Here is a 24,108-nt window from a genome sequence, read left to right as displayed (position 1 = left end):
TCTATAACAAAGAAAACAGAGTTAGTCCACCAGAAAGAAATGTTTTGTTATATAAAATAATAATAATAATAACATATCAAGCTCATATTGGGTTCTCAATATTTTAAGTGTACTGATACCAATGGCAGTAGGCATGATCATTCAAGGAAACATGATAAAGCATGACAATCCTTCAATTGATCAAAGGTGGGCTTGATGTGGCCCCCGCATCATCATCATCCTTAATGCACGCTTGAATCCATTTTAATGTTATGACCCCTTTGGGCCTTGGCCATCATGATTACATCATGGGTGATAAAGGTTGGTATCATTTAAATGTATGTACCAACAATGAGAAAATGCTAAAATTTACAGAATTTTGTGTCTTATACAATCATAGCCCTTCTCATTTAACCATTTTTATTTAATTGATATTTACTTTTTTTATTATTTATTATTTTATAAAAATATAAAATATGAAAGTATTTTAATACATGGGATGGGTTTGTCTCTAATGATTATGGTTCATCAATCAAGGAAAAATTTGTTCTTTTCATTGGCCTTCCATTTACTTATTTCTACTATTGTATTTCTATTAGGTTCGACCATGGGAGCCAGAAGACAAAAAGTTGTATGTATAATATCTAATGCAGGAGGGGTTAGAGCCTAGAGGTGACTTTTGATAAACAAGTAGCTAGCGGTCACCAAACACACAGACTCCTAATTCGATTTTGCAAAGAGATGGAGGAGATGAATCTCTCATTCTCTCCAAGGAATGGGAACAGTCATAACTTATTGGTGCACCCACCAAACATAGATATATTATTTCTAAAAGGACGGGAGAATCTCCTTTGACTGAAAATTGAACTTGCATCAATATAGATCATTCAAGCATGGGCCATGCTATGAACATCATCTCTCACGTGTCATGCAAAGCCCTACAGTACACACAGTAACATTTGATTAATTATTTCACAATATTGCTTTTCCTTAAAAACTATACCATATACATTGATGTGGAAACTTCTTTGAGGGAGCCTTGGAAATATGCATATATATAGCTATTGACATTATATTTTCTGTAGTTTTCCTTAATTTGGAGGCGAAGTAGAGGTTAATTATGGGTAAGTTCAAAAGGGTTTGTGTCTTTTGTGGAAGTAATTCAGGGAACAGAAAGATATTCAGTGATGCAGCTCTTGATCTTGGCAGACAGCTGGTTCTTGTTCTCTCTTTCTCTTTTCTTTTTGCTTCTTTTCTCGTTTCTCTCTTGTATATGCCCATATGCTTCACCCACCACATGCTCGGGCGCATAGACAAAGCTAGCTAGCTTCTAGCCTCTTGATGAGTTAATTAATTTGCTTTCAATGGGAATTTTGCAGGTCGAAAGGAAGATGGATTTGGTCTATGGGGGTGGGAGTATTGGGCTAATGGGTTTGGTTTCTCAAACAGTTTATGACGGTGGACGTCATGTTCTTGGGTAAGGCGACTAAGAGAAAGGATAAACTTACGACTTTTTTTAGTGTTGAATATAACAAAAGCAGACTCCCTACGAATCCATGTGTTTTTTTGGAATATTTATTGGTTTAATGTATTCCTTTCAAGTCTCTTTCTAGCGCAAACGCTTTCTTTTGCTGTTGTTTTCAAGCGTTTGAAAACCGGCAGCAGGCTGATTCATCATCATGCAGTAATCACATCTTTTGTTCATTGTATCAATTTTGTTTATTTCTGGCTAGACATGGACTATGCTAACTTGTTTGAAAGCAGCTTGTTAGTATGCATCTATGCATCATATTTTATAATTAATATCCCAACATCTTATGGTTCTTTTTTTGGTTAATTTTGCTATAGAGTAATCCCCACAGCTCTTGTCTCAGTTGAGGTATGAAATGAGCACACCCACTCTCTCTCGCTCAATTCTCTCTTTTCTAGGATGCTGATGCTTTGATTTCAGATATCAGGCCATGCAGTAGGAGAAGTGTTGGTTGTATCCGATATGCATGAAAGAAAAGCAGAGATGGCTCGTCGAGCTGATGCTTTTATTGCACTTCCTGGTAAGCATCCCGGCCAGAACCCAGAGCCCACGCAATTTGCAGTACACACGAATGTAGAAATTTTACCTTAATGTCATTGCTACAGTGTTTATGAATCGTAATTTTGTTTACTAAGGGGGCTATGGGACAATGGAGGAGTTGCTGGAGATGATAACTTGGTCCCAGCTAGGCATCCATCACAAACCTGTAAGTATATATATCAGCATCTCCTCCGTTAATTTTCTTCTTCTTTATGCATGTCCAGATTGTAAAGAACATTTCTCTATGTCCAATATTGTACAACACTAGCCAGTGCCGACTTTCAAAAGTTCCCTAGACAGCAAAGGAAAAGTAGAGAACTGAAAGAGCTATATATATGTCAATATTAATAAAATCTAAGCTATGGCATCAATTCCCAAAAGACTGCGGCCTAGAATATGATTTACAATTCTATTTTCATTTTATTAAAAGAATATATATGATATCAACACAATGCAAAGAATGAATACATATATATTCGCCCACTTGAATTGAACAACACCACTGATATAAAGGCTTTCAAACCTTTATATATCACGCTTAAAATTCCAATGATATATCAACTTTTTCAATCACAAATTCAAGATTTACTATCAGTTATTACATATGCTGGCAGACATACATTACATCTATCTCATAGACCCACTTTTTTCTCCCAAAATTCAAATCCAACTCTTCCAAATGGATGTCTAATGATTTACTTAAGATATCTCAATGTTTTGCTTTGCAACTAGAGTGTAAAGTGAAGAAAGAGTTGCTTCCAACTAATGACATAGGAGAAGATCAAAGGATTGGTTAATATAGTATAATATTTAGCAATATCCTCATCAAGCTAACTGCTTTTGGACATCTTCTATTTATTAATGGTTTTCATCTCTATGACTATTAGGAGGGAAGAAGTCAATGATAATCGACTAAAAATCATTTCTTTTGGTCTTTTCAATTTTCACTATGCCTTTCATCTTGATTGTTTGTTTATATATACATATATATATATGATTTGGACCGCACATTGAAAAATAACGTGCTCCAATCTTATAAATTTCATTTCTCTCATTTTCGATTTAAAATTCGAAATCTCTAAATTAAAATCTCTAAATTTTAATTATTGAGATATTCGTGGAAAATAATTTCACGACATTTGAAATATTAAATAAATTGTTATTGCAATGTTCTCTCAACCGCCAAAACACGCATATATAGTATCTCAAAATTTATAATACCTTTAAACTTAACATTATATATCATTGTGCAAACAAAATTTAACTTTTCCATTTTTCTTGCATACTAGTTAACTAGCAGTTCTTCTTCTTCTTATTATTTTCTTATTATAATTATTATTATTTGGTTGATGAAATATGTATAATTAGTTTATCAGAAATATTCACCCTTAAGAAACTTAACACTACTTGTCTATATAAAAATTAGGGCAATATGTAGAATTGATTGTTCCCGTGGAGCTAGCTTTCCTCTATTGCAGATTGAGATTATAGCTTTTTGACAACAATTATTAGCAGTCATTGCACGTTTCTGTTTACGATAAGCAATCATGCATTTGCTAGATCCTTTAAAGACCTTTTGCACGTAATTTTCCAAGAAGTAGCAATTCCATTATTGAAAGATATACATTTTGATCAAGCATACATGTGATGACTTTCTCTTTAGTTGATTAGGCTGCTTCATTCACATGTCTGAGTGTGTGTTTTGTTTATGGCCTTGATAGTTCATGTATGTTGAAGGTTAATGCTCATCAAAGCCAAGTATCGGACGATCATACGATGAGTTACATATAGTGGGACAGATTAACACTCATTAGAAGACATAGATTGGGGTTTCAAGTTTAAACAGTCCCAAGCAAGTGGAAAAGGAATTGGCTTAATTTGGCAGATTCTTTCAATGTGCTCTGATCTTGGTAGTAAAGCAAGCACGTTGATTTGGAAAACCATAAACATCTAATCCCCTGTCCAACTCTTTCAATCAACAGTTGGACTTCGTAAATCGTGAGGCCCTCCAACTTGAGAGCCATTTAATTTTAGTGATGGGATGGTCATGAAATCTACTCAACACCCATTTTTAGGCCTTTGCATAGACCCTAACCTTTTTTCCCTGGAAGGCATCTAGCTAGTATGAAATAGTTTTAATGTTTGTGGTCATGTGTCATGACAGCAATCATATCTCATGCATTGTATTTGTATGGGTCCTAAACAGAATTAAAAGCACATTGGACTTTCTTTATTTTTTGAGAAAACGAGTTAAAATGATAAGGAATATTGACTTTCTTGGTTAATGACCCGTTGGTGACATCTTAAAATCTCCAAATCTTAGGCTTCCTATCATCTTTTTAGAGATGTACGTAAAAACAAATGAAAATCCTTTAATTACATGTACTTTATCAAAACCAGGATTTCTTCTCATCATCAAATCTTAAATTGAAAATGATCATCAGGTAGGTCTGTTGAACGTTGATGGGTATTATGATTGCTTGCTGGGGTTGTTCGACAAAGGTGTGGAAGAGGGATTTATCAAGCCTTGTGCAAGGAACATTGTGATATCCGCAAAGAATGCTGAAGACCTCATTCAGAAGATGGAGGTACTCTATTACTACTATTTAAACCCTAAAGCAATCATGAAAATATGCACACCACCCTTTATATTCCTAATTCTACACACACACACACACACTTGATCAATGAGTTATCTCTTGTCTTGACATCAGAATTAAAATTCATTAATAAATATATATAAATTTTTTATAAGTTTAGTTCAATTTTTTGTTGATTTAATTTAGTTGTGTTATTATTTCTTCCATAAATGTACTATTTGATTATGAATGTAATCTCTGTTGTACAATTTGTAATTAGCCTCATTAAAAATTAATAATAATAAAAAAGACGTAAAAAGGAGTACGATGGGTACTTACCCAAATCTCACTCCACTTTTATCACTTGAGTTAAAGTCAATTGACAATGTTAATATATTTATTGTTTGACAATCACATAATCCGACTCGGAATTTGTAGGTTTTGATATTTTTCGTACTATTTAGAACAACGACATTAAGTAGGGTTGTATAGTAATTAAAAATAAAACAAATTGAAGAATTAATGGAAAAAGTCAAATTGGTGGACACCTTCGATTAATATCATCCGAGGATTCAACATATCGACAGGCTGTCATGCAAACATCTCCTTTGAAATTTCCCATATATTGCGAAGGCTGTTTTCAATCATTTTCATAACACATGATGCAGGAGTATGTGCCCGAGCGAGACCGAGTGGCGCCAAGTCAAAGCTGGAGCAAACACTGCACCAATGATATGAATCGGTAGCGGTTTGCTTCCTTTGGGCACCTTAAGAGGAAAAACACTTTCTTTTCGTTGTTGTACTTGCAATATTATCTTTACATAGGTGTCTGTGCTTGAGTTGGCAAATGTACGGTTGAGCTTGGGTCATATTGCTTCAGGTTTTAAAGAAATTGAATAATTTTAATTTTGGATTATTTCAAATTCATCTCGTTTCAGTTTCAAATCATTTTAGTTTGATATTTAGACTAATTTTTCAAGATTTAAATTGAATTGGGTTCGGACAGATTAGTTGGATTCAATTTAATTATTCAAAATTATTAGGGCTTGTGTCATTTTGGATTATAAAAGTTTTAGATATAATGCTTTTAAAAAGCTCCTGAATTATTTAAAAAAAAATTTCATTTTTTTATCTTTGTATTTTTAGTTTAAGTCAAGTAGACACTTGTAATTAACGGTTGAATAATAGTCAACAGTTAAAATGCTACTTATCATTTATGTCCATGTGACGTTAACATGATCATATAATTATATCATTATATCACATTAGCATGTTATATCAATCATCAATTATAATACTTTATTATGCCACGTTAGCACCAAGATGACAAAAGGCATTTTGAGTTATAATAGTTAATCAACTATTAGTCATAAAGATTTGTTTAATACAAAATAAAAGTATAAAAACTTATTGAATACAAAAAAAAGAATAAAAATTTATTTAAATTTTATGAAATTTTTTCAAATTTAAATCAAATTTGTCTAACACTAGTTTCGTAACAAAATTGAAAATGAAGAGCAAATTTTCATAAAATGGTCCACAAATGATTGCTAACATTTAATAAATATTCAAACTTTGATAACCATATAGTTTTGAGAAACTACTTTCACAAGAAGGAGCATGACACCATAACATCAAGACACAATGGAAGAAAATCCTCAATAATATTCTTTTGCTACTTTCTCAAAAGAATGTTAGCATTCAAAGTATTTGGGTTGAGATTTAAAGGCCCAAAGTTTGTTGCCCTTCGTCAAAACATAAGATATATCAGATTTCAAATAGTGTCAGCCAAGCTAACTAATACGTCTCAAGTCAGGTATGAAATTCAACTATATATGCCGACCCGCAACAAATGATTAAGACCTAATTAAATCCTATGTGAGTTATTACATAAATCTTTCTTATTACAACATTTATAAATCTGGCAATTTAAAATGAGATACATAATAAAGATTTTTGCTTTGGTAATTTAATTAAATATGAACTTTAATTACGTAATGTATCTTGATTTGTCAAATCCATAATTGACATGTTAAGATGAATTTATGTAATAATCTCTCAAAAATATAACCATAACATTAATGGAAAAATGTGAATCCATTTATACACTCATATGATATTATACAATATGTCATCAAAGTGAGGTTTTAACAGCAAGCAGTTTTGACAATTAAGACCTAAAACTGCAAGATAGCAGGCAATACAAGGAATAAGGGATGCAACATGTGGATGAAGTACAATGGCGTTGCCAATAGGATTGTTGTCCATAGAGATATTAAATAGGCTGAGCAGCCCGTAGGCCCTGCTTATTGCCACAGTAACAGGTTGTGCACATGAAAAGTGTTGGGTCGGCAGAGCCCATTAACATTTCAAAAGGAACAAAACGATACACAACTTATAATATTCACGTATTTAACATTGCAATTCTAGCATATATGTATACAAGACTAATAAATAGTGAATACTACTTAAAAACACATTACAGTTCTGAGGTATGTCACCAGTGAGGTATTCATGCAGCTCACGCTTTGCTCCACGATCACAATTAAGCGAAGCTCCGGGTTAAGCAGCTTGGCTAACAAGTTGAGCTCAATTCAAGGTTTGTAATACTAATTAAAGTGAATATCGAATTTTTATAAAGTAAATTATATAAATAAAATATGCTTCATCGCCAGTTCTGTGTAATAAAAGTTTTAACAAAATAAGATCCCAGTCCTCCCAAGTTACCTTCCCTATATACTGTTTTCTAGTATAGACAAGTATAAATTAAATATAACTCAAGAACTCTGGGTAACGATGACTGCTGATAACAACTTCTGGAAAGCACTGCTAGTCCCAATTCCCAAATCGACAGATGACATCAAGTATTTCTGGTTGTACTTGGGTGACAACATAAAGTAGCTTGATTCGTCTTTTGATATGTAATATCATAATAGGTCAAGGGATTTAACTTTTGCAAAATTTGGGAGCATCCAAACGGAAATCTTACCGTCCAATACCAGCATTTAGACCCTGCAGCCAATTGTTCCATCTAAAGACATTGGTGCACACGCTTGAATGCAACTGTGGGGCATTAATACAAGTGACAAGTAAAACATCCAACAGTGAACCCCAAGCAAAATAAGTTGAATTTCTATTATAACATTGGTTCATCACTGTTCGCAGAAATTCCTGATGACCAAGGAAAATGCATCAAGAAGCCAAAACAACTCAAGGGTCGCATGCAACAACTAGCGAAGACAGTGAAAGGCACGATGATGCATACAACTCCTATGTCTAAGAATTCTTGGAATCACATCCCATGAATTTGAATTGGTCATTAAAGCATATATAGACTTCCTTCGCTCTTGCCTTGCAATGTACAAGAGATAAGAATAATATTCATTTACAAAAAGAGAAAAAGAAAAAATTCAACAGTATTAGGACAGAATAAACTCTGCTGTAATTTGAATATACCACTACTAGATATATAGGGTTTTCAGAATGAACAGAAATTGCCAACATTAATAATAATAAAATAACAAGAAAACACCAAGCCTGAACTAATCTCGACAATTACATTTTGTAACAGAATCAGGAAAGTTTAAGAAATAACATGAAAGTTTAGAAAAACAACAGAAAGGGTAATTCCCTACCTGTTCAGCATGTATTAATTCCATCCTTGCAATCTTTGGTCAAATTATAAAAGGTTTCAACACATGTCTTCGACCTGTAAAGTACCTCAGTATCCACAGCAACTCTCATGTATCCATCAAACTCAACCGGTTTTCCATCATTCAGCAGCCTTGTCTCGTTGTACCACTCACTTGTGTTACTCCATAATTCCTTGTAATCATCGAGCAAATGGACCTTGTACTGAGACCTCAATTTATCAAAGTAATTATAGAATGGCTCATTTGTTGCTATGTACAGATTCCTCCAAGGCTGAATTATGTCTTTAAGCTTCATAAGAAGAGCATCAGGAGATGTATCAGAATCCAAATGTGGCCACAGCTCTTTATTCTGTGCTTTTTCCCCTCGAACCACATGCACAGCATCAAAATCCCAGTCCATTTGTCCACTGATTTCAGTCACTATATTCATCAATCTTTTTGATTTCCATAAAGCATGCCATGGCCTCTGAATGTACTTAGCTGCTTGCCCCTCACATACCCTGTACCAATAGTTTTCAGGCTCTGGAGCATCAAACTGCCTCCAAAGGATTGTGCTCTTATCTTTCTTAAGTTGCATCGGCGTCACTTTATATGTCCTTACCTTCTTGACTGGCACTTTTCTTTTATGGCCTCTATCCCATTTCTTCCAATCTCTCAAGAACTCACTCTCCTCCACGATGGAAGCCACCTCCTTAAGATGCTCAAAATCAAAATAAAACCTAAAATCTTTTCCCTCCTCATCCTTATTGCTTGGATTGTAAGTTGCCGACAAACATATGCTCAAATCCATCACAAATGTCCTATTCAAATACATAGCCTCTCCTAAACCACAGAGGAAACTCCACAAGTAATGATTCATTCCCTTGCAGTAGTCCCCACCCCGTGCATAATACAAATACTTCCCCTTTCTAAAGTTCATTTCCGAACCCATAGTTGGAATAGTATCATTTATCTCTTCATCACGTATCGGTGGTGCTAGCTTGGGATTCCCACCACTCCTTGTGGTGTTGGGTCTAATCCGAGGCCTCCGAGCGTTAATCCCCGAATGCCAGCCACCTGCATGCACCACTTTATAGGTACAATTCTCTGCAATCCCAAACTTGAACCTTCTAAAGTCCCTATACTTTCTCCACGACTTTTCTTTCTTGTTCCTAAACCTCCAAGCCGCATCACACTCATCCGGTTTCGACCCATTGACCGGAGTTTGATACTCCAGAAACACGATAAACTTGAAAGTTTTCAAATTAAACTTCTCGACCGTGAGTAAAACGCGTGGATCCGAACAATTCACAACCTTTACCTCCTCACAATCTGATTTTAGGCTCATATTCGAGATTTTCTCTTCAGACTTCTCGATCACGGTTTCAGTGATGGGATTGACAGTCAAAGCAGGGGGCACGGCGGGAGCTGGCACAGCAAGTAAATCCTCACCGGTTTTGAGGATGGAGTTGTCATTCTTGAAAGTGGCATTTTCGGTTTGAGTGAAGAGTTTGGTTAAGGCTGGAGCTGACTCCAGCCATGGATCTGGTGGTTGATAGGTGATCGCGATAACCGTAAATATTAGCACTGAGAAAACAAAAACTGAGAAACACAGGTTGCTGATAAGTTTTATCAGATTTTGTCCAATTGGCTCAGTGCTTAACTCTGATTCCTTCATGGGTTTCTGTTTTCTATGAAAACCCAAATGCAAAAACTAATCAGATCTCCAGATGAACCAACTTTAATAATAGAAAATGAAAAAACTAATCTGATTCCTTCATGGGTTTTGTTTATTTTCGAAAATCCAACAGCAATAACTAATCAGATCTTGATGAAAGTACAGAAATGAAAGATACGAAGGAAAGAGCTCAAGATTTGGATAACACTTACATGTGAATGTTAAATGGGCTCTATTTTCCTGGAAACCAACAAGTTACAGAAGCAACCAGTTCCTGGATTTGAACAAGAAAAGCAGCGCTTTGACGACAGAGAAAATGAGAGAAGAATGGAAGCGACAAGAGAGAAAGAGAAAGGAGATCCGGAGAGTTGATTTTGCGATAAACTAAAGAACTGTGAAAACAGAGTAGTAATACTACAAAACTTATTCTGAGTTTGGTGTGGGTTTGTTCGCTTTGCCAAAGGCTTTGGCTAGAAGCAAAGAAGAAGCGCTGGAAGAAGGGGCAGGCCAGGTTGGGTTGTTTACACTTCATTTTCACTCTAAAATTTTAATGAACAGCGGCGGTGCCACGTCAGCATCAACAGATTTAGACGTCCCACCGGTTCACTCGCTTGCTACTAAAAATCAAATCTTTTTGCTCGGAAAACTTTGTTAGAACGCGGGAATGCACAATGTTGACAAATTAAGTAAAGGCTTTGAGATTATTAGTTATGCAAAAGTATTATACAACAAAATTCATTAATTGATTATATTTTGTATCTACGAAATCAATTTACTGATAAAAAAATAATATTTTTTTATATAATTAAAAAAGGAGGGATTCGAATTTTACGTTTTAAGTAAAAAGATAATGTACCAATTCATGAGCTAAATGCTCAAGTGCAAAGAACAACATATTTATATAATTTGAATTATAAAAAATTTATTGGTGCCTCCTATGTTTTCTGCTCCATGTACATATTTTCATAAATACTTTTTGTTCCATGTACATAGTTTTTTGTGTCTTTTAAGCATTCACAACCTTTAACCATCCCTTGTGAATCATGTGACTTATTAATTTGAAAATAGTTTTGAAAATTTTCAATAACTATCACCATTTTTTATATAAATCAATCTTTTATAATTTTAGAAATCTTTTACATAAATAAAATATCTTCCAATTATACTTTTACTTAATTAAAAAAATAATATTCAAAAAAGTTTTTGAATTATTTAAGAAAATTTAAATAAGTCTTTATTTTTCAATTACAAACAATCAAATTTTTATTTTTTTTGGATAAAATAAGCTTTTATGACTAATAGTGGATTAATTTTTCATTAGTCAAAATGTCAACTATCGTTGTTATACTGACGTGGCATTGACATAGGAGGTGAAATATATCATATGATTATATCATCATATTATATCAGTATATCACATTATTATCTATTATAATATTGTAATATGTCACGTTAACGTCATGTGACATTTTTACTAAATCAACTATTAGTCGTAAAAGCTTACTTGACTAAAAATAAAAATATTAGGACTTATCGGGTTCAAAATAAAAGAATAAGGGCTTGATTGAACATAATGAAATAATAAAAACTTAATTAAATTTTTTAAATATTTAGTGGTTTGTGTTAGATATTATGCCACAATAAAAAAAAATGCTAAAGTTGATTGAAATTGCATGATAAATTATGCTTTCAACAAGTTATTCTTGTTTGATTAATCGAACACATCTTATGCAAAAGGATTTCACACCAAATGAATGCACAACATTTGATGACATTATTTTGGTCACATGTTTGCACTCTTTTTTCATGATTGCTATTAAAGCCAAGTCCTTGAACTTTGAAAATAAGTTACATTTCACACTCATATAGATAGATCTCATCAGATGAGCCCCTATAACCAAAACACTCCAACAAAATTTGTTATGAATATATTAAGAGTATACACCTCATCTTTCCTTTATCGTTACTAGGTATAAAGCACTTTACTTGAGATGAAATTAGATTATAGCATTTGTAGTTGCATTGAAATGATGTATTTTAACTCACTGAACTCAATACTTGACGAAATACTAAGCATTGAGTCGAGGTTATAAGGTTATATCATAGGTGGGTAACTTTTGTATTTGGGCTTGAATCCCATCCTTATTAAATTTGCAACATAGCTACGTTATATTCCAAAATAATCTTAAATTTCTATATCACATGATGAAACTTTTATACTTATTTGTATCTTAATGGCTCATATAATTAATAGGGTCTATATTTGATGCACTAATAGTATATAGTTTATATACGTTGTTAGTTCAACAAATGCTACCACTTTATTAATGAGGTAAAATTATAAATCTTTAAGGACTTACAAATTTTCTTTAAAACATATAAATTTTTTTCTCTTTCAACTGTTTTTTTTCTTGTTCCTTTTTTTTTTCTCTCTCCATCTCAATCATCTTCTTCTTATATTAAAATTAGGTTTTCCATGTAAGTGGGTATGGAAATTGGATCACTACTTTTAATTGTGCTTTGAGGGGTATGAAAGGCTATTCTGGTGTTGTGGCCCTTACTAGTATAGATATAGGAATTGGTTGAGAATGGTTTCTGTCATTGTTGGCTAAATTTTTTTGTGTATATGGGGTGGTTTGATTTGTTTTTGTTCTTGACTATTGTAAAGTTGTCTTTTTGTGTTACTACTAGTTCGTTTTTATAGTGTTCTTTTTGCCTAGTGTGCCTTCGGCTTTAGTCAGGAGTAGGTAATGATGTATATGTTGGTGTATTTTCAAAATAAAAGATTGTCTCTTTATATGAAAAACAATCTTAGTTCAAAGGTTACATCACATAGTGTGGCATAGTGTGACTATTGGATTGTAGAAAGTTTTTCATGTAAATAGTTATGTCTCTTGGTAAAGTGATATATTGGCAAAATACCTCTAAATCTAAAGGTTATTAGACAATAAGAAAAAAATTTACAATTTAAAAGTTTGGATATGAAAAGTTGTCTTTCATATTGTAGCTCAAAAATTATATCTTATGAAATGAATAGTTGTCATTTCATAAGGTGATTATTGAATCTATATCTTTATCCAAGGATTGTGTCTTGCAAAATGAAAAAGTATCTTTAAGACAAAGAGGTGCCTCAATCAAAAGGTTGTATCCTTAAAAAGAGACACGCGCAAGCCTACATAAAAGACTTATTGCCAACCATTTTAAGACACCTAAAACAAATAAGATAAGAGTAGAAAAATCAAGAGCAAGAGAAGTGCTATATTTTGAAAATAAACATAAACACTTAAGTTCCCATCATTTATCAAAAAAAGTCCAAATTCCTTATAATCTACTTACTGTAGAAAGTAGGCACTGAGGCTAAACAACTTTCCAAATCCTTGGGTGTATCTAGAGGTCTACTCTCGTAAAGTGTAAAGACGGAGTTAGACATTGGCTTTATTGTATCCCTAAGGCAATTTGCATAATTCCCTTTTTGCTTACCAAGTGGTGGGAATGAAATAAGTTTTAAAAATAACGTCAATTGAAAGGTTAGCCTTGAAGTCAATTTTGCCAATTCCTTGAATTTCATCTAAACCCCATTTACATCAACAATTTTACAACTTATTTTTCATGTTATTAGAATTCAATGGATTCCCTAAAAGAGATATATCAACATTGTTAAGCTAAATCATTTTGAAGGAGGAAGCTTTATTCATTGGCAAAAGTTGGATTGATTTGATGGTGACAAGGATAGTAACAAAATGGTTCCTCATCAGATTACAAGATAAGTTTTCTTTCTTTCCTTGATATGCATGATATTGTATTCGACGTGCATAGAAAATGTATATTAGTTGGAAAGATAGATTTTGTTATATTCATATATGATTTTGATATGGATGAGGTAATTACTATGTCTTCTATAATTGACATACTTCTCCCATCAAGGAGGGACACTAAAAAAACTTTAAAACATAAAAAAGAAAAAATATCTCTCGAGGACTTTAGTAATCATCTTCGAGTAAAAGAAGATTGTTATAACCAAGATGAAGTCACAAACAAGATGAGGAGGATAAAGATCCTAAAGTATACCATTTTGGGTTGATGAAGGTCCATGTGATGGAAGACAAAAGGCATGGGCATGAGGCATTCCTATTTTACATTAAGGTATAATGATGCCAATATGTATATACCATCAAAGCCCATGTGATAGGTGGGCATGTGGCATTCCTATTATACATTAAAGTATACTGATGCCTGTTAGCCTTGAGTTACATCACGTTTTAATTTGACAAAAAATTGCATGTTATCTTGAACTTAATGTCAAGCATTTGAAATTGTCTCAAATATATTTTTAATCTTTTAAGATCACATAATTATTTGAAAAGCTATGCATCATTAGGGAATATCATAAAAGCTTTCAAACAACACATACTTAGTTAAGGAGACCAAGAGCATGCATGCATTGAATTATTATTTGATTGTAGGAACAAGGTAAGGAAGAAATAGTTAAAGAGAGGTGCCAAAAAGCTAAGGAAACCTCAAGACACAAGTCAAGAGTCAACCTAAAGAAGCTCCAGTCAGCCTAAAGGTAGAAAAAATGAAAATCTTGAAGTATACAAAGCCATAGTCAACCCTAAAGTGGCTATAGTCAACCCTAAAACAAAAAGCTTGAAAAATTGGAGAAAAACATAGCCATAGTCGACCTTGGCATAGTGGTAGTCTACCTTGGTTACTCTGATTCTTGAAAATGGGAGAAATCAAGAAACATAGTCGATCCTGGCAAAGCCATAGTTGACTACATTAGTCCAAACTTTCAAGAATCACATTCTCAGAAATCAGATCAAGTAGAGGAAGTTTATACTTGACTATGAAACCCTATTTTGAGAAATTTAAAGAACATAGTCTACCTTAGGAGCATTGAAGTTGACCCTCAAGCTTCAATAATGGTCATATTTGATTTAAACTTGTGTCTAATGGCTCTAAACTCCACACTAGCTATGAATAGACACCTTTGAGTCATTTGGAAGTAAAAGAAGACTTGAGATAAAGTTTCAAACCCTAGAGAGACCTCTAAAAGCTTATCCTCACTCTCTAGCTTATTTTAATCTTCTACCAAGCTTTGAAAAGTCCTATACTTGCTTCATTCAAGTTGAAATTTCTTCTTTCATGACACTTAAGCTTAAATTCCTAGCACCTAGCCTTTGTATAGGCATTTTCTTGCTAACCTTTGTACTCCATTGTAAAGGTTCTAGCTTAACCTTGAATAGCTATTTGTGGGTTTATGGTTGAGCCATGAAAAACCATTGCTAAAGGGTTTCGCTTGATCCCATGAAAAAGCATTGTAAAGGTTTCACTTAATCTCATAAAAAGCTATTATGATGGTTTCATTTGATCCCGTAAAAAGCTTATTTTCGTTAGTGGATTTGAAATTCTTTGGTGTTCCAAGGGAGTGGATGTAGGCATTAGAGAAAATCGAACCACTATAACAATCTTGTGTCTTGTTTTTAATTTTTCCACATTGTGATTTATTGCTTGCATTTAGTTTATGAAAATATTTTACATTGATTCATTATTTATGCTTTGCTTGCATTTGACTTAGGAAAATATTTTTTGTTGATTTATCATTTGTTCTTTTCAATTTATTATTGAAAACTTTCTTAGGAAAATCACACACTTTGTTTTGACACAAGAAGAAATTTTTAGTTGCAAAAGTCTTGATTTCTATACTTGGTACTCAAAATAATTTTTAAACACCAATTCACCCCCCTCTTGGTATATTGCTTATTAAAACTTCTACACCAACAATGCTAATATGTAAAAAAGATCAAGGTCCATGTGATAAGTGGGCATGTGGCATTCCTATTATACATGAAAGTATAATGGTGCCAATATGTGATAGGTGGGTATGGAGGTTGCTTTCTTATTTTTAACAACTTTTTTAAACTTTATTTATTTAAAATAAAATATAGGTGCTAGTTCTATGCTAAACATTAAACTTAATTAATGGACTAGTCAACCATCAAAGAACCTTTTCTTTGTTAGAGTGAAATCATGAAGAAACTATACTGAAACAAAATAGTAATCTTTTATGTACAAAAACTGTTTAAAACAAAATAGTAGTCTTTGATATTAAAAAATTCTTTGAAACAAACTAATAGTCTTTGATATTAAAAATTTTTTTGCTTAACTTCTTCTTGTTACGTTGTAGAACGATTGATAACCTAATTGTTGGTACTATTCTGCATGTTTATTATTGCTTTATTTATTTCAAATTATTAGTTCAAGAAGTGTAATTTTCTACCCTATAAAACCTTCATTATTTAGCCTCGTTTAGGCTAAACCAGAATATATATATATAATAACATTCTTAATAACTTAAACAAATCTGGTGCACATTCTATTGTGGGGGTAATTGTCCTATTTAAAGCCTATTAGCTTTAAAATGCTAATAGTTTTGATTATGACAAAATGATCAAATTTACTTAAACATTATTTGAGTGATCCTTGAAACAATTTAACTCTCATACATGTGCTTTTACATAATTACAAGCTTGATTGTTTTAAGTTGTGTGAATCCTTGAAGTTATTTAACTTTCACATACTCACTTTATAAATGTCTACAATCTTGAATGACTTAGTTGTATGAGTGTTAAACTTGCTTGGATGAGTTCTTTTCATCATCTCCTTAACAATTACTCTTGAGATGTTTGAAAATGCAAGATAGGGTAACAAGTGGTGGAGTTTAGCTTAAGGCTTTCAAAATTGATCAATCTCCATAACACCAAGCTTGATTCAAGTCAAAAAGCTTAGTCACAGCTTAATACTCGACTATAAGGAAGGCATACTCGAGTATACGCATACAATGTTGAGAAAATGAAGACTGTAGTCGACTAAAAAATTTGGATACTCAATCTTTCGGTAGAATGAATGCAAACTTGAAGAAACTTAGTCATAGTCGACTACAAAGGAAGGCATAGTTGACTATTGAAGCTAAAAAATGAGAATAAAGAGCTCTCGAGTAGAGGATCAACATATGACTTATATACTTGACTATTGAAGGTTGAATTCGAAATTTTGAAAGCCATAGTCGACTACCAAGTGTCCATACTTGACTACAAATGACCATTGCACACAAACTTTCAGTGACAAATAGCTATGTCCTTTTTGAAATCAAGTCCACCAGTTTTAAGAATCTTTCAACTATAAGAAAGGACCATTCTGAAGCATTTCAAAAATGTAGAAGAAAAGAGAAGAAGGTTAAACTCTTGAGCATCAAAATCTTGAAAAGAAAAGAAAAAAATACTAAGCAAAACCATGTATTTTTAAGCTAAAAATTCCTTTGTGCTTTCACTTCAATCTTGGTACCCATTATTTAGGCATTTTTCATCCTTTGTACTTAACTAGCAAAATCTCCCTTTAGAGGCACTCTTGCTACTCCTTGTTTCCATCCTTGTAAAGATTCTAACTTAGTCTTAAAAAGTGGGTTATGCTTGCTCTTTTGAAATTAAGGCAATTGTGGGTTATGGTTGCTCCCGTGAAAAGGAAACTATAGGTTGTGATTGCTTTTGTGAAATGGCGGTTGTGGGTTGCACTTAAGCCCAATAAAAAGCATTTGTAAGGGTTGTGGTTGCTCTCAGAAATGGCCATTGTGTAGGTTTTGCTTGATCCCATTTAAAAGCATTTTCCATAGTGAATTTAAAACTCCTTAGCTTGTTAAGAGAAAGGATGTAGGCAATTGAGAAAGCTGAACCTCTATAAAATATTTGTATCTTCATTTTTACTTTAGTTTTGATTTGCTACACTTTATTCCAAGAAAACCATTTTCATAAATTACTTGAAGTGTTCACTTACACTTTTCACTTTTGAGTTTTCATTCTTAATTAAATTTCTCATAGCATTTTGACTTATTTCTTATAGAAAAAATTTCTTGAAAATGGTTCTTGATTGTGTTTTCATTGGTTTACATTCAAAGTCATGTTAATCATCTTAAAATTGATTTTTAGCTTATATTGGATTATGTAGACTTGCTTGAGATTGGCATATTCATCAAAGTTTTCCTTAGAACTTCTTTTACATGCCTTGAAAACTAGTTCTTCACTGTTTTTCTTATTTTCTAAGCTCATTTCTTCCATTTGTCTCTCAAGGTCTTTTGCATCATTTTCATTAACAAGAACTTCTTTTTGCAAGGCATTAGTTTCATCAAAGACTACATGAATGAACTCTTCAACTGTTAAAGTTCTTTTGTTAAAAATTCTATAAGCTTTTGAGTTCAATGCATACCTTAGAAATATTGCTTCATCACTCTTAGCATCAAATTTTTCAAGAAAATGTTTTTCATTATTTCAAACAAAACATTTATAGCCAAAGCTTCTAAAATAAGAGATGTTTGGTTTTCTACCTTTGTATAACTCATAAGGAGTTTTAGAAATCATGGCCCTTATTAAAACTCTATTAAGAATGTAGGCTGTTATATTAACAACTTTTACCCAAAAATACTTTGGTAGATTGTTTTTACAAAGCATGGTTCGAGCCATTTCTTTTAAAGTTTGATTTTTTTCTCTCAACAACCCCATTTTGTTGAAGTGTTCTAGGTGCAGAAAAGTTATGATCCAGCTCTTTTTCATTACAAAAGTTTTCAAAATCATTTCTTTCAAACTCACCTCTATGATCACTTTTGATGCTAACAATGACAAGTTTTTTTTTCATTTTGAGCTTTCTTACAGTGATTTGCAAATGTAGGTAATGCATCATTTTGTAAGTAAAGAAGTAGACCCAAGTATACCTTGAGTAGTCATCAACTATCATAGAATCATATGATTTACCTCTTAAGCTAGTTATGTTGATTGGACCAAATAGATCAATATGCAACAGTTCAACAGGTCTAGAAGTTAAAATAATCTTTTTAGCTTTGAAAGATGCTCTAACTTGTTTCCCTAATTGGCAAGCATCACAAATCTGATCATTCTTAAATTTAAGTTCAGGCAATCCAATAACCAGATTTTTTCTCATCAATTTTGAGATGGTATGCATGCTTACATGTCCAAGTCTTCTATGCTATAGCCAACTATCATTGTCATTATTTACCATAAGACATGTCTCACAATTAAGCTCAAGATCTTTAAGAAATATAACATACATATTTTTTATTCTTTTTCCTATGAGTAAAATTTTATTGGTATTAATGTCTATCATTGCACATTTATATGAATCAAACATACCTTAAAACCTTTATCACACAATTGGCTGATACTTAATAGATTTTACTTTAAACCTTTAACAAACAGCACATGATTAATTTGAGCATGAGAATTCTAACCAATGGTTCCTATACCATGAATTCTACCTTTTGAATCATCTTCAAAAGATATAGTACCTCCCTTTTTCTTATCCAGCTGAGCAAACAACATTTCATTTCCAGTTATATGTCTTGAGCAGCCACTATCCATTAACCATGGTTGTTTCTGCTTTAGTTGAGCTTTTGAACATATGTCTTCTCAATTTGCTCAACCTGTAAGATAGATTTTTAGTTTTTCTTACTAGGTAACTATACCTTGATGGGTCCTTGAAGGTTAGTTGGTACATAAGATCCTTTTGGTACCCAAAGCATTTTTGTTTTTTAAGTGCTTCTTCTTCTATAACTGTCATAAGAAAGAGAATCAATTTTACCATAAACATAACATCTAGATGAGAAACTATCAGAATTTTTCTTAAAGTTTGTGTTTTTTCTTGATGTATCTTTTCTCAAACTCTTAAGTGCAAAGTTTTCATCCATAGCCTTTTCCAATGCTTTAGTTTTGTTTTCAAGTTCTAATTTCAGAATTTCAAATCTATTTTTGGATGTTCTAATTTAGTTTGAAGAAAATTTCTTTAATCAGAAACATAGTTGAAATCATGTCTTATCTTTTTAAAATCATTCTCAAGAAATGAAGTCTTTCTTTTTAAAACCTTATATTTTGATGCAAGTTTTTCAAATTCATCATAGAGGCATTCATATTCTTCTTGAAGCTTATCAATTGAAATATCACAAAAAACAAAAGATACCTTGGATTCATCATCTTTGGCCATCAAACACAAGTTTGCTTTTTCTTTCACTTTCTCTTTTTTAACATTTGAACTTGAAACATCACTGTCAGACAAAGTTGTAGCCACCATAGCTTTCTTTGATTTTCTATTTTTCTTGGGAGTTTTTTCCTTTAGCAAAGGGTATTATGATATGAAATGTCCAGGTTTCTTGCACTCAAAATAAATAACATCTTCCTTTTTGTTGGATTCATTTTTATTTTTGATTTTTCATAAAGAACTTTGATATCTTCTATACCCTTTCTTGTCTAGTCTCCTATCTTTTTGTCCCATGAGTTTTCTGAATCTTCTTGCTACCATGGCCAACTCTTCATCATCATGACATGATAAATTATCTAATTTTTCTTCAAGAGTACTGACTTTTAAAGCAATGCTTTTTTTTTTCTTTTCTTTTGCTTTCTCCTATTTTTTTCTTTTTCTTTTTTAAGCTCTAGCTCATAGGTGAGAAAAGAGCCATAAATTTCATCAAGTGTGATGACATTTAAGTCCTTAGCCTCTCAGATAGCAATCACTTTTGGCTTCCAATTCTTAAGTAGGCTTTTAAGAAGTCTTTTGACAAGTTAATGTTCAGGAATTGGTTTACCTAGCAAACTAAGTATATTGGCGATATTAGTGAACCTATTAAACATGCTGGTGATATCTTCACCATGTTCCATCTTAAACATCTCATGGTTGTGAGTTAGGAGAGCTATTTTGGACTCCTTGACTTGTGACATCCCTTCATAGATAATCCTAAGTTTATCCCAAAGTTATTTGGCATTGGCACAGCTCGATACTTTGTTAAACTCAGTAGAAGTTAAAGCAGAATGTAAAGTATTTATTACCTTAAAGTTTGTTTGAATTTTTTTGGTTTCAGCTTCATTCCATTCAGGCCTTGGCTTAGGAATCATGTCATTGGTCATAATATTTATGGTTGAGGGGATAAAAGGTCCATCAGTGATGGCATCCCATATTTCATAATCTATTGCCCTTATATAAATTGACATTCTAGTACTCCAATAGGGGTAGTTTGATCCATCAAACAGAGGTGGTCTATTTGTGGATTGTCCCCCAGCAACAACTAATTTTTAAAGAGCTATTTGGATCTCCCTTAGGATATTAAGCCTTAAGAATGAGGAATTTAGCTTTAATACCACTTGTTGGCCCCAAAATGTGTGCTAGAAGGGGGTGAAAAGCACTTTTTGAATGTCACTAAACTTGGTTTCTAATTAGGGGCAAGTTAAAGGTCAATTATAAGAAGTTATATGCTGGATGAAAGAATGGTTTAAAGAAGAATGAAATGAAAAAAAATGGTAGACAATGCACAAAGATTTATTAGTGGTTCGGTCTCTTAGACCTATATCCACTAACTTGATCTTCCAATTAAGGATTTTCAAACCATATCACTATAATAAATGGAATTCCCAAGCTTCCACCAAGCTTTAACAATGGCTTTTCAGAGGCTCAGCCATAACTTTTCATAATGATTTTTCACGGGATCAATCAAAACTAAAAGTGGCTTTTCAAAGGCTCAACCCAAAGTGCTAAACTCTATTACAAAGATTAGAGTGAAAAGCAAGAAGAGTTGAGAGTTTTTGCAATGTTTGAGCTCTTTTTGATCTTGGAAGCATATAATCTTGTTCTTAGCCATTATGGGTATCTTTTATACTTGAAAAATCAACTCTGATGGATGTTTGACAGCTTCATATCGTTAGAAACAATTGAAAGATAGTTCTAGCCATTAGTCTGTCTTCTAGCATTCAAATTCAAATTTTCAGACAAAGTACTCTTAGTTGACTAACATGCTTTTTAGTCGATTAAGTTGTCTCTGTCTTGTAACTGCAGTTTTTGGTAGTAAGCTCTTAGATGAGTAACCATTCTTCTTAGTCAACTAAGTTATCTCTGTTTTATGACTGCAGTTTCTAGCAGTAAGCTCTTAGTTGACTAACCATGCTTATTAGTTGACTAAGTCTTCTCTATCTCTGAACTGACCAACTTTACTTTTGAATTTTAGCTTACCAACTGCCTTAGTTATCCCACTCAAAAGCTTATGTTTTGTGGCTCATTTGTATCTCCTTATTCTTATAGGTTTTGATATTTGATTTTCAGTGGTTGATATATTATTGGCATACATTTTCATCCTACACACTGAAGTAGTATAGTTAGACGTAAATGAGTGAAAATGTTTTATTATCATCAAAAACTAATGCAGCCAATAGATCGACATGCCAATGATTAGTGTCCAAGTAACAACATAGTAGTTCATTGGAAACAAACAATAAAACAACCCCTTCTCTAACACATATAATCCCGAATAGAGGAACCATCCATATTTTTCATAGGGAAACAATCAAGGAGCATCAGCTTCAAAGCTGAACATTCCACCTAGTTTTCAATAGCAATCGAGAGCCTCTATTTCGAATATGAGACTATCAATGGAAGAGTTACTCATATGATACATGGCCAAAACAAATTCCCCATTCAGAGTCAAGTAGCCTCATTGAGAAACCTGGGACGCAAGTTGGACAATTGGCAAGCTTAATAAACAATAGAGCTCAAAGGACCTTGCCTAATGATACAGAGGTAAATTCAAGGAAAGAAGGTAAGGAACATGTCATGGCCACCACTCTGAAAAGTGGTTAGAAAGTTGAAAGTAATTCTAAACAAGTTGAACAACCAGATAAGTTTAATGAGAAAGAGATTCAAATAATGATTTTTGACAAGCAGAATCAAGACAATGAAGTAAAGGCAAACCTACCACCACCACATTTTCCTCAACTATTTCAAAAACAAAAGCTTAATAAGAAATTCCAAAAGTTTCTTGGGGTATTCAGAAAGCTTCATATCAACATTCATTTTGCATAAACTTTAGAGAAAAGGCCATCATATATGAAGTTTCTGAAGGACATATTGTCAAAGAAAAGGAAATTGGAGGATTTCAAGATAATTGCACTTACTAAGGAACACAGTGCTGTAAACCAAAACAAGATTCCACCAAAGCTTAAAGACCCAGGGAGTTTTTCTATCCCTTGATCAATTGGTAATTTTGATTTTTCTAAAGCTTTCAATGATTTAGGATTTAAAGGATGTCTTCATTAATGTAGGAAAATTATACATTTCAGTGGACCTTCTTGTACTTGAGATGGAGGATGAACGAGAGATTCCGATCATATTGGGCCATCCATTCTTGGCCACTGCAAGTGCATTCATGAATGTAAAGGAAGGTAGAATAACAGTCAGAGTTGGAAAGAAGGTTATTGAATTTACTATCTTCAATACAATTAAGTACCTTTCCTCCACAGCTCATTACTATAGAGTGGACTAAGCCGATTAAGGTAAAAGTAAGATTACTCCAACACCACCTCTTAAATGAGCACCAAGCCTTGGTGCTAAACTACCACCTTCAAGCTATTTGGATTTTGAGGTTAGGCAACAAGTCTCTTTACTTTCTAAGTCCCACTTCAAGCTTTTTCCATGGAAAAGTAAATCAAGATGATTAGTTTAACACCCCGTACCCTCTTTTAGAAGTTAATTAGACTCTATCGATGAGAAGAAGAGTTATTTGACGTAAGTCTAAGTGTCAGAGAATGGTGATAGGTAAAAAGAATATTTTGAAAAAAAATAATATTTTACGAATAAATTATTATTAAATTATTAATATTTTATTTATTAATGAGATTAGTTAAAAGAGATAGTTATATGACTAATCTAAGTGGGGGAGAAGAAGAAAAGAAGAATTCGGAAGAAAAACGAGGTTAGAGAAACCCACGTGTCTTTATTAAATAGAGCACAAGCGGGTAAGTATATATTTAAATATTATGGTGACGCGTTGATGGGGTGCAAACCTTATATTATATTTGTACACATGTCAAGGAAGGAAAATAGAAGAAAATTGGAATTTAAGGACTGATGGGGGGACTTAATAAAAAAAATGAGAACTTCGGAAGGTTAAATGATAATTTTACCATTTAGCTTGGCCAAAGCTCCCAAAGAAAGCTTTGACTCCTCTTTCTTCTCTCCATGGCTAGTCATCCCATGTGAGATTGTTGGAAATTGTACAAATTTATGAAAAAAATAAAAAAATGAATGAAGTAAATATAGTGCATGGAATAAAGTAGTCAAGAAAAACAA

General features: G+C 32.9%; 2 protein-coding genes across 6 annotated transcripts; one reads left to right on the top strand and one right to left on the bottom strand.

Annotated features, from left to right (window-relative positions):
• The first annotated feature begins 1,081 nt into the window (after positions 1–1,081).
• Positions 1,082–5,542, top strand: LOC110412501 (cytokinin riboside 5'-monophosphate phosphoribohydrolase LOG8-like). The gene is made up of 7 exons (XM_021423042.1): positions 1,082–1,195; positions 1,359–1,456; positions 1,828–1,858; positions 1,931–2,030; positions 2,146–2,216; positions 4,495–4,638; positions 5,298–5,542. Exons 1-7 carry the CDS (start codon positions 1,100–1,102, stop codon positions 5,373–5,375), a joined length of 618 nt encoding a protein of 205 aa, XP_021278717.1. The 5' UTR covers positions 1,082–1,099; the 3' UTR covers positions 5,376–5,542.
• A 1,648-nt stretch (positions 5,543–7,190) lies between these two features.
• Positions 7,191–10,463, bottom strand: SUB1 (calcium ion binding protein). 5 transcript variants are annotated; one of them, XM_021423479.2, is made up of 3 exons: positions 10,152–10,463; positions 8,265–9,952; positions 7,191–7,692 (listed from the first exon to the last, which is right to left on the bottom strand). In XM_021423479.2, the coding sequence occupies exon 2, from the start codon at positions 9,937–9,939 to the stop codon at positions 8,269–8,271; it is 1,671 nt and encodes a 556-aa protein (XP_021279154.1). In that variant the 5' UTR covers positions 9,940–9,952; positions 10,152–10,463; the 3' UTR covers positions 7,191–7,692; positions 8,265–8,268. The 5 variants fall into 5 exon arrangements, with proteins under 5 accessions (XP_021279154.1, XP_021279157.1, XP_021279155.1 ...); XM_021423482.2 differs by having other exon boundaries at positions 7,193–7,641; XM_021423480.2 differs by lacking the exon at positions 7,191–7,692 and adding an exon at positions 7,783–7,800.
• Between the last annotated feature and the right edge of the window lie 13,645 nt (positions 10,464–24,108).

Source organism: Theobroma umbraticum, unplaced genomic scaffold (genome assembly GCF_002168275.2).
Source record: "Theobroma umbraticum cultivar Fairchild unplaced genomic scaffold, ASM216827v3 scaffold_95.0, whole genome shotgun sequence".
NCBI classification, from domain to species: Eukaryota; Viridiplantae; Streptophyta; class Magnoliopsida; order Malvales; family Malvaceae; genus Theobroma; species Theobroma umbraticum.
Note: the sequence above shows the minus strand (reverse complement) of the source record. Positions and strands in the feature narration are given on the sequence as shown.

Coding starts and splice junctions, on each gene's coding strand:
- LOC110412501 (XM_021423042.1), top strand. CDS start 1,100: ATGGGTAAGTTCAAAAGGGTTTGTGTCTTTTGTGGAAGTAATTCAGGG. Junction 1,196..1,358: donor TTGATCTTGGCAGACAGCTG/GTTCTTGTTCTC, acceptor GGAATTTTGCAG/GTCGAAAGGAAGATGGATTT. Junction 4,639..5,297: donor ACCTCATTCAGAAGATGGAG/GTACTCTATTAC, acceptor CACATGATGCAG/GAGTATGTGCCCGAGCGAGA.
- SUB1 (XM_021423479.2), bottom strand. CDS start 9,939: ATGAAGGAATCAGAGTTAAGCACTGAGCCAATTGGACAAAATCTGATA.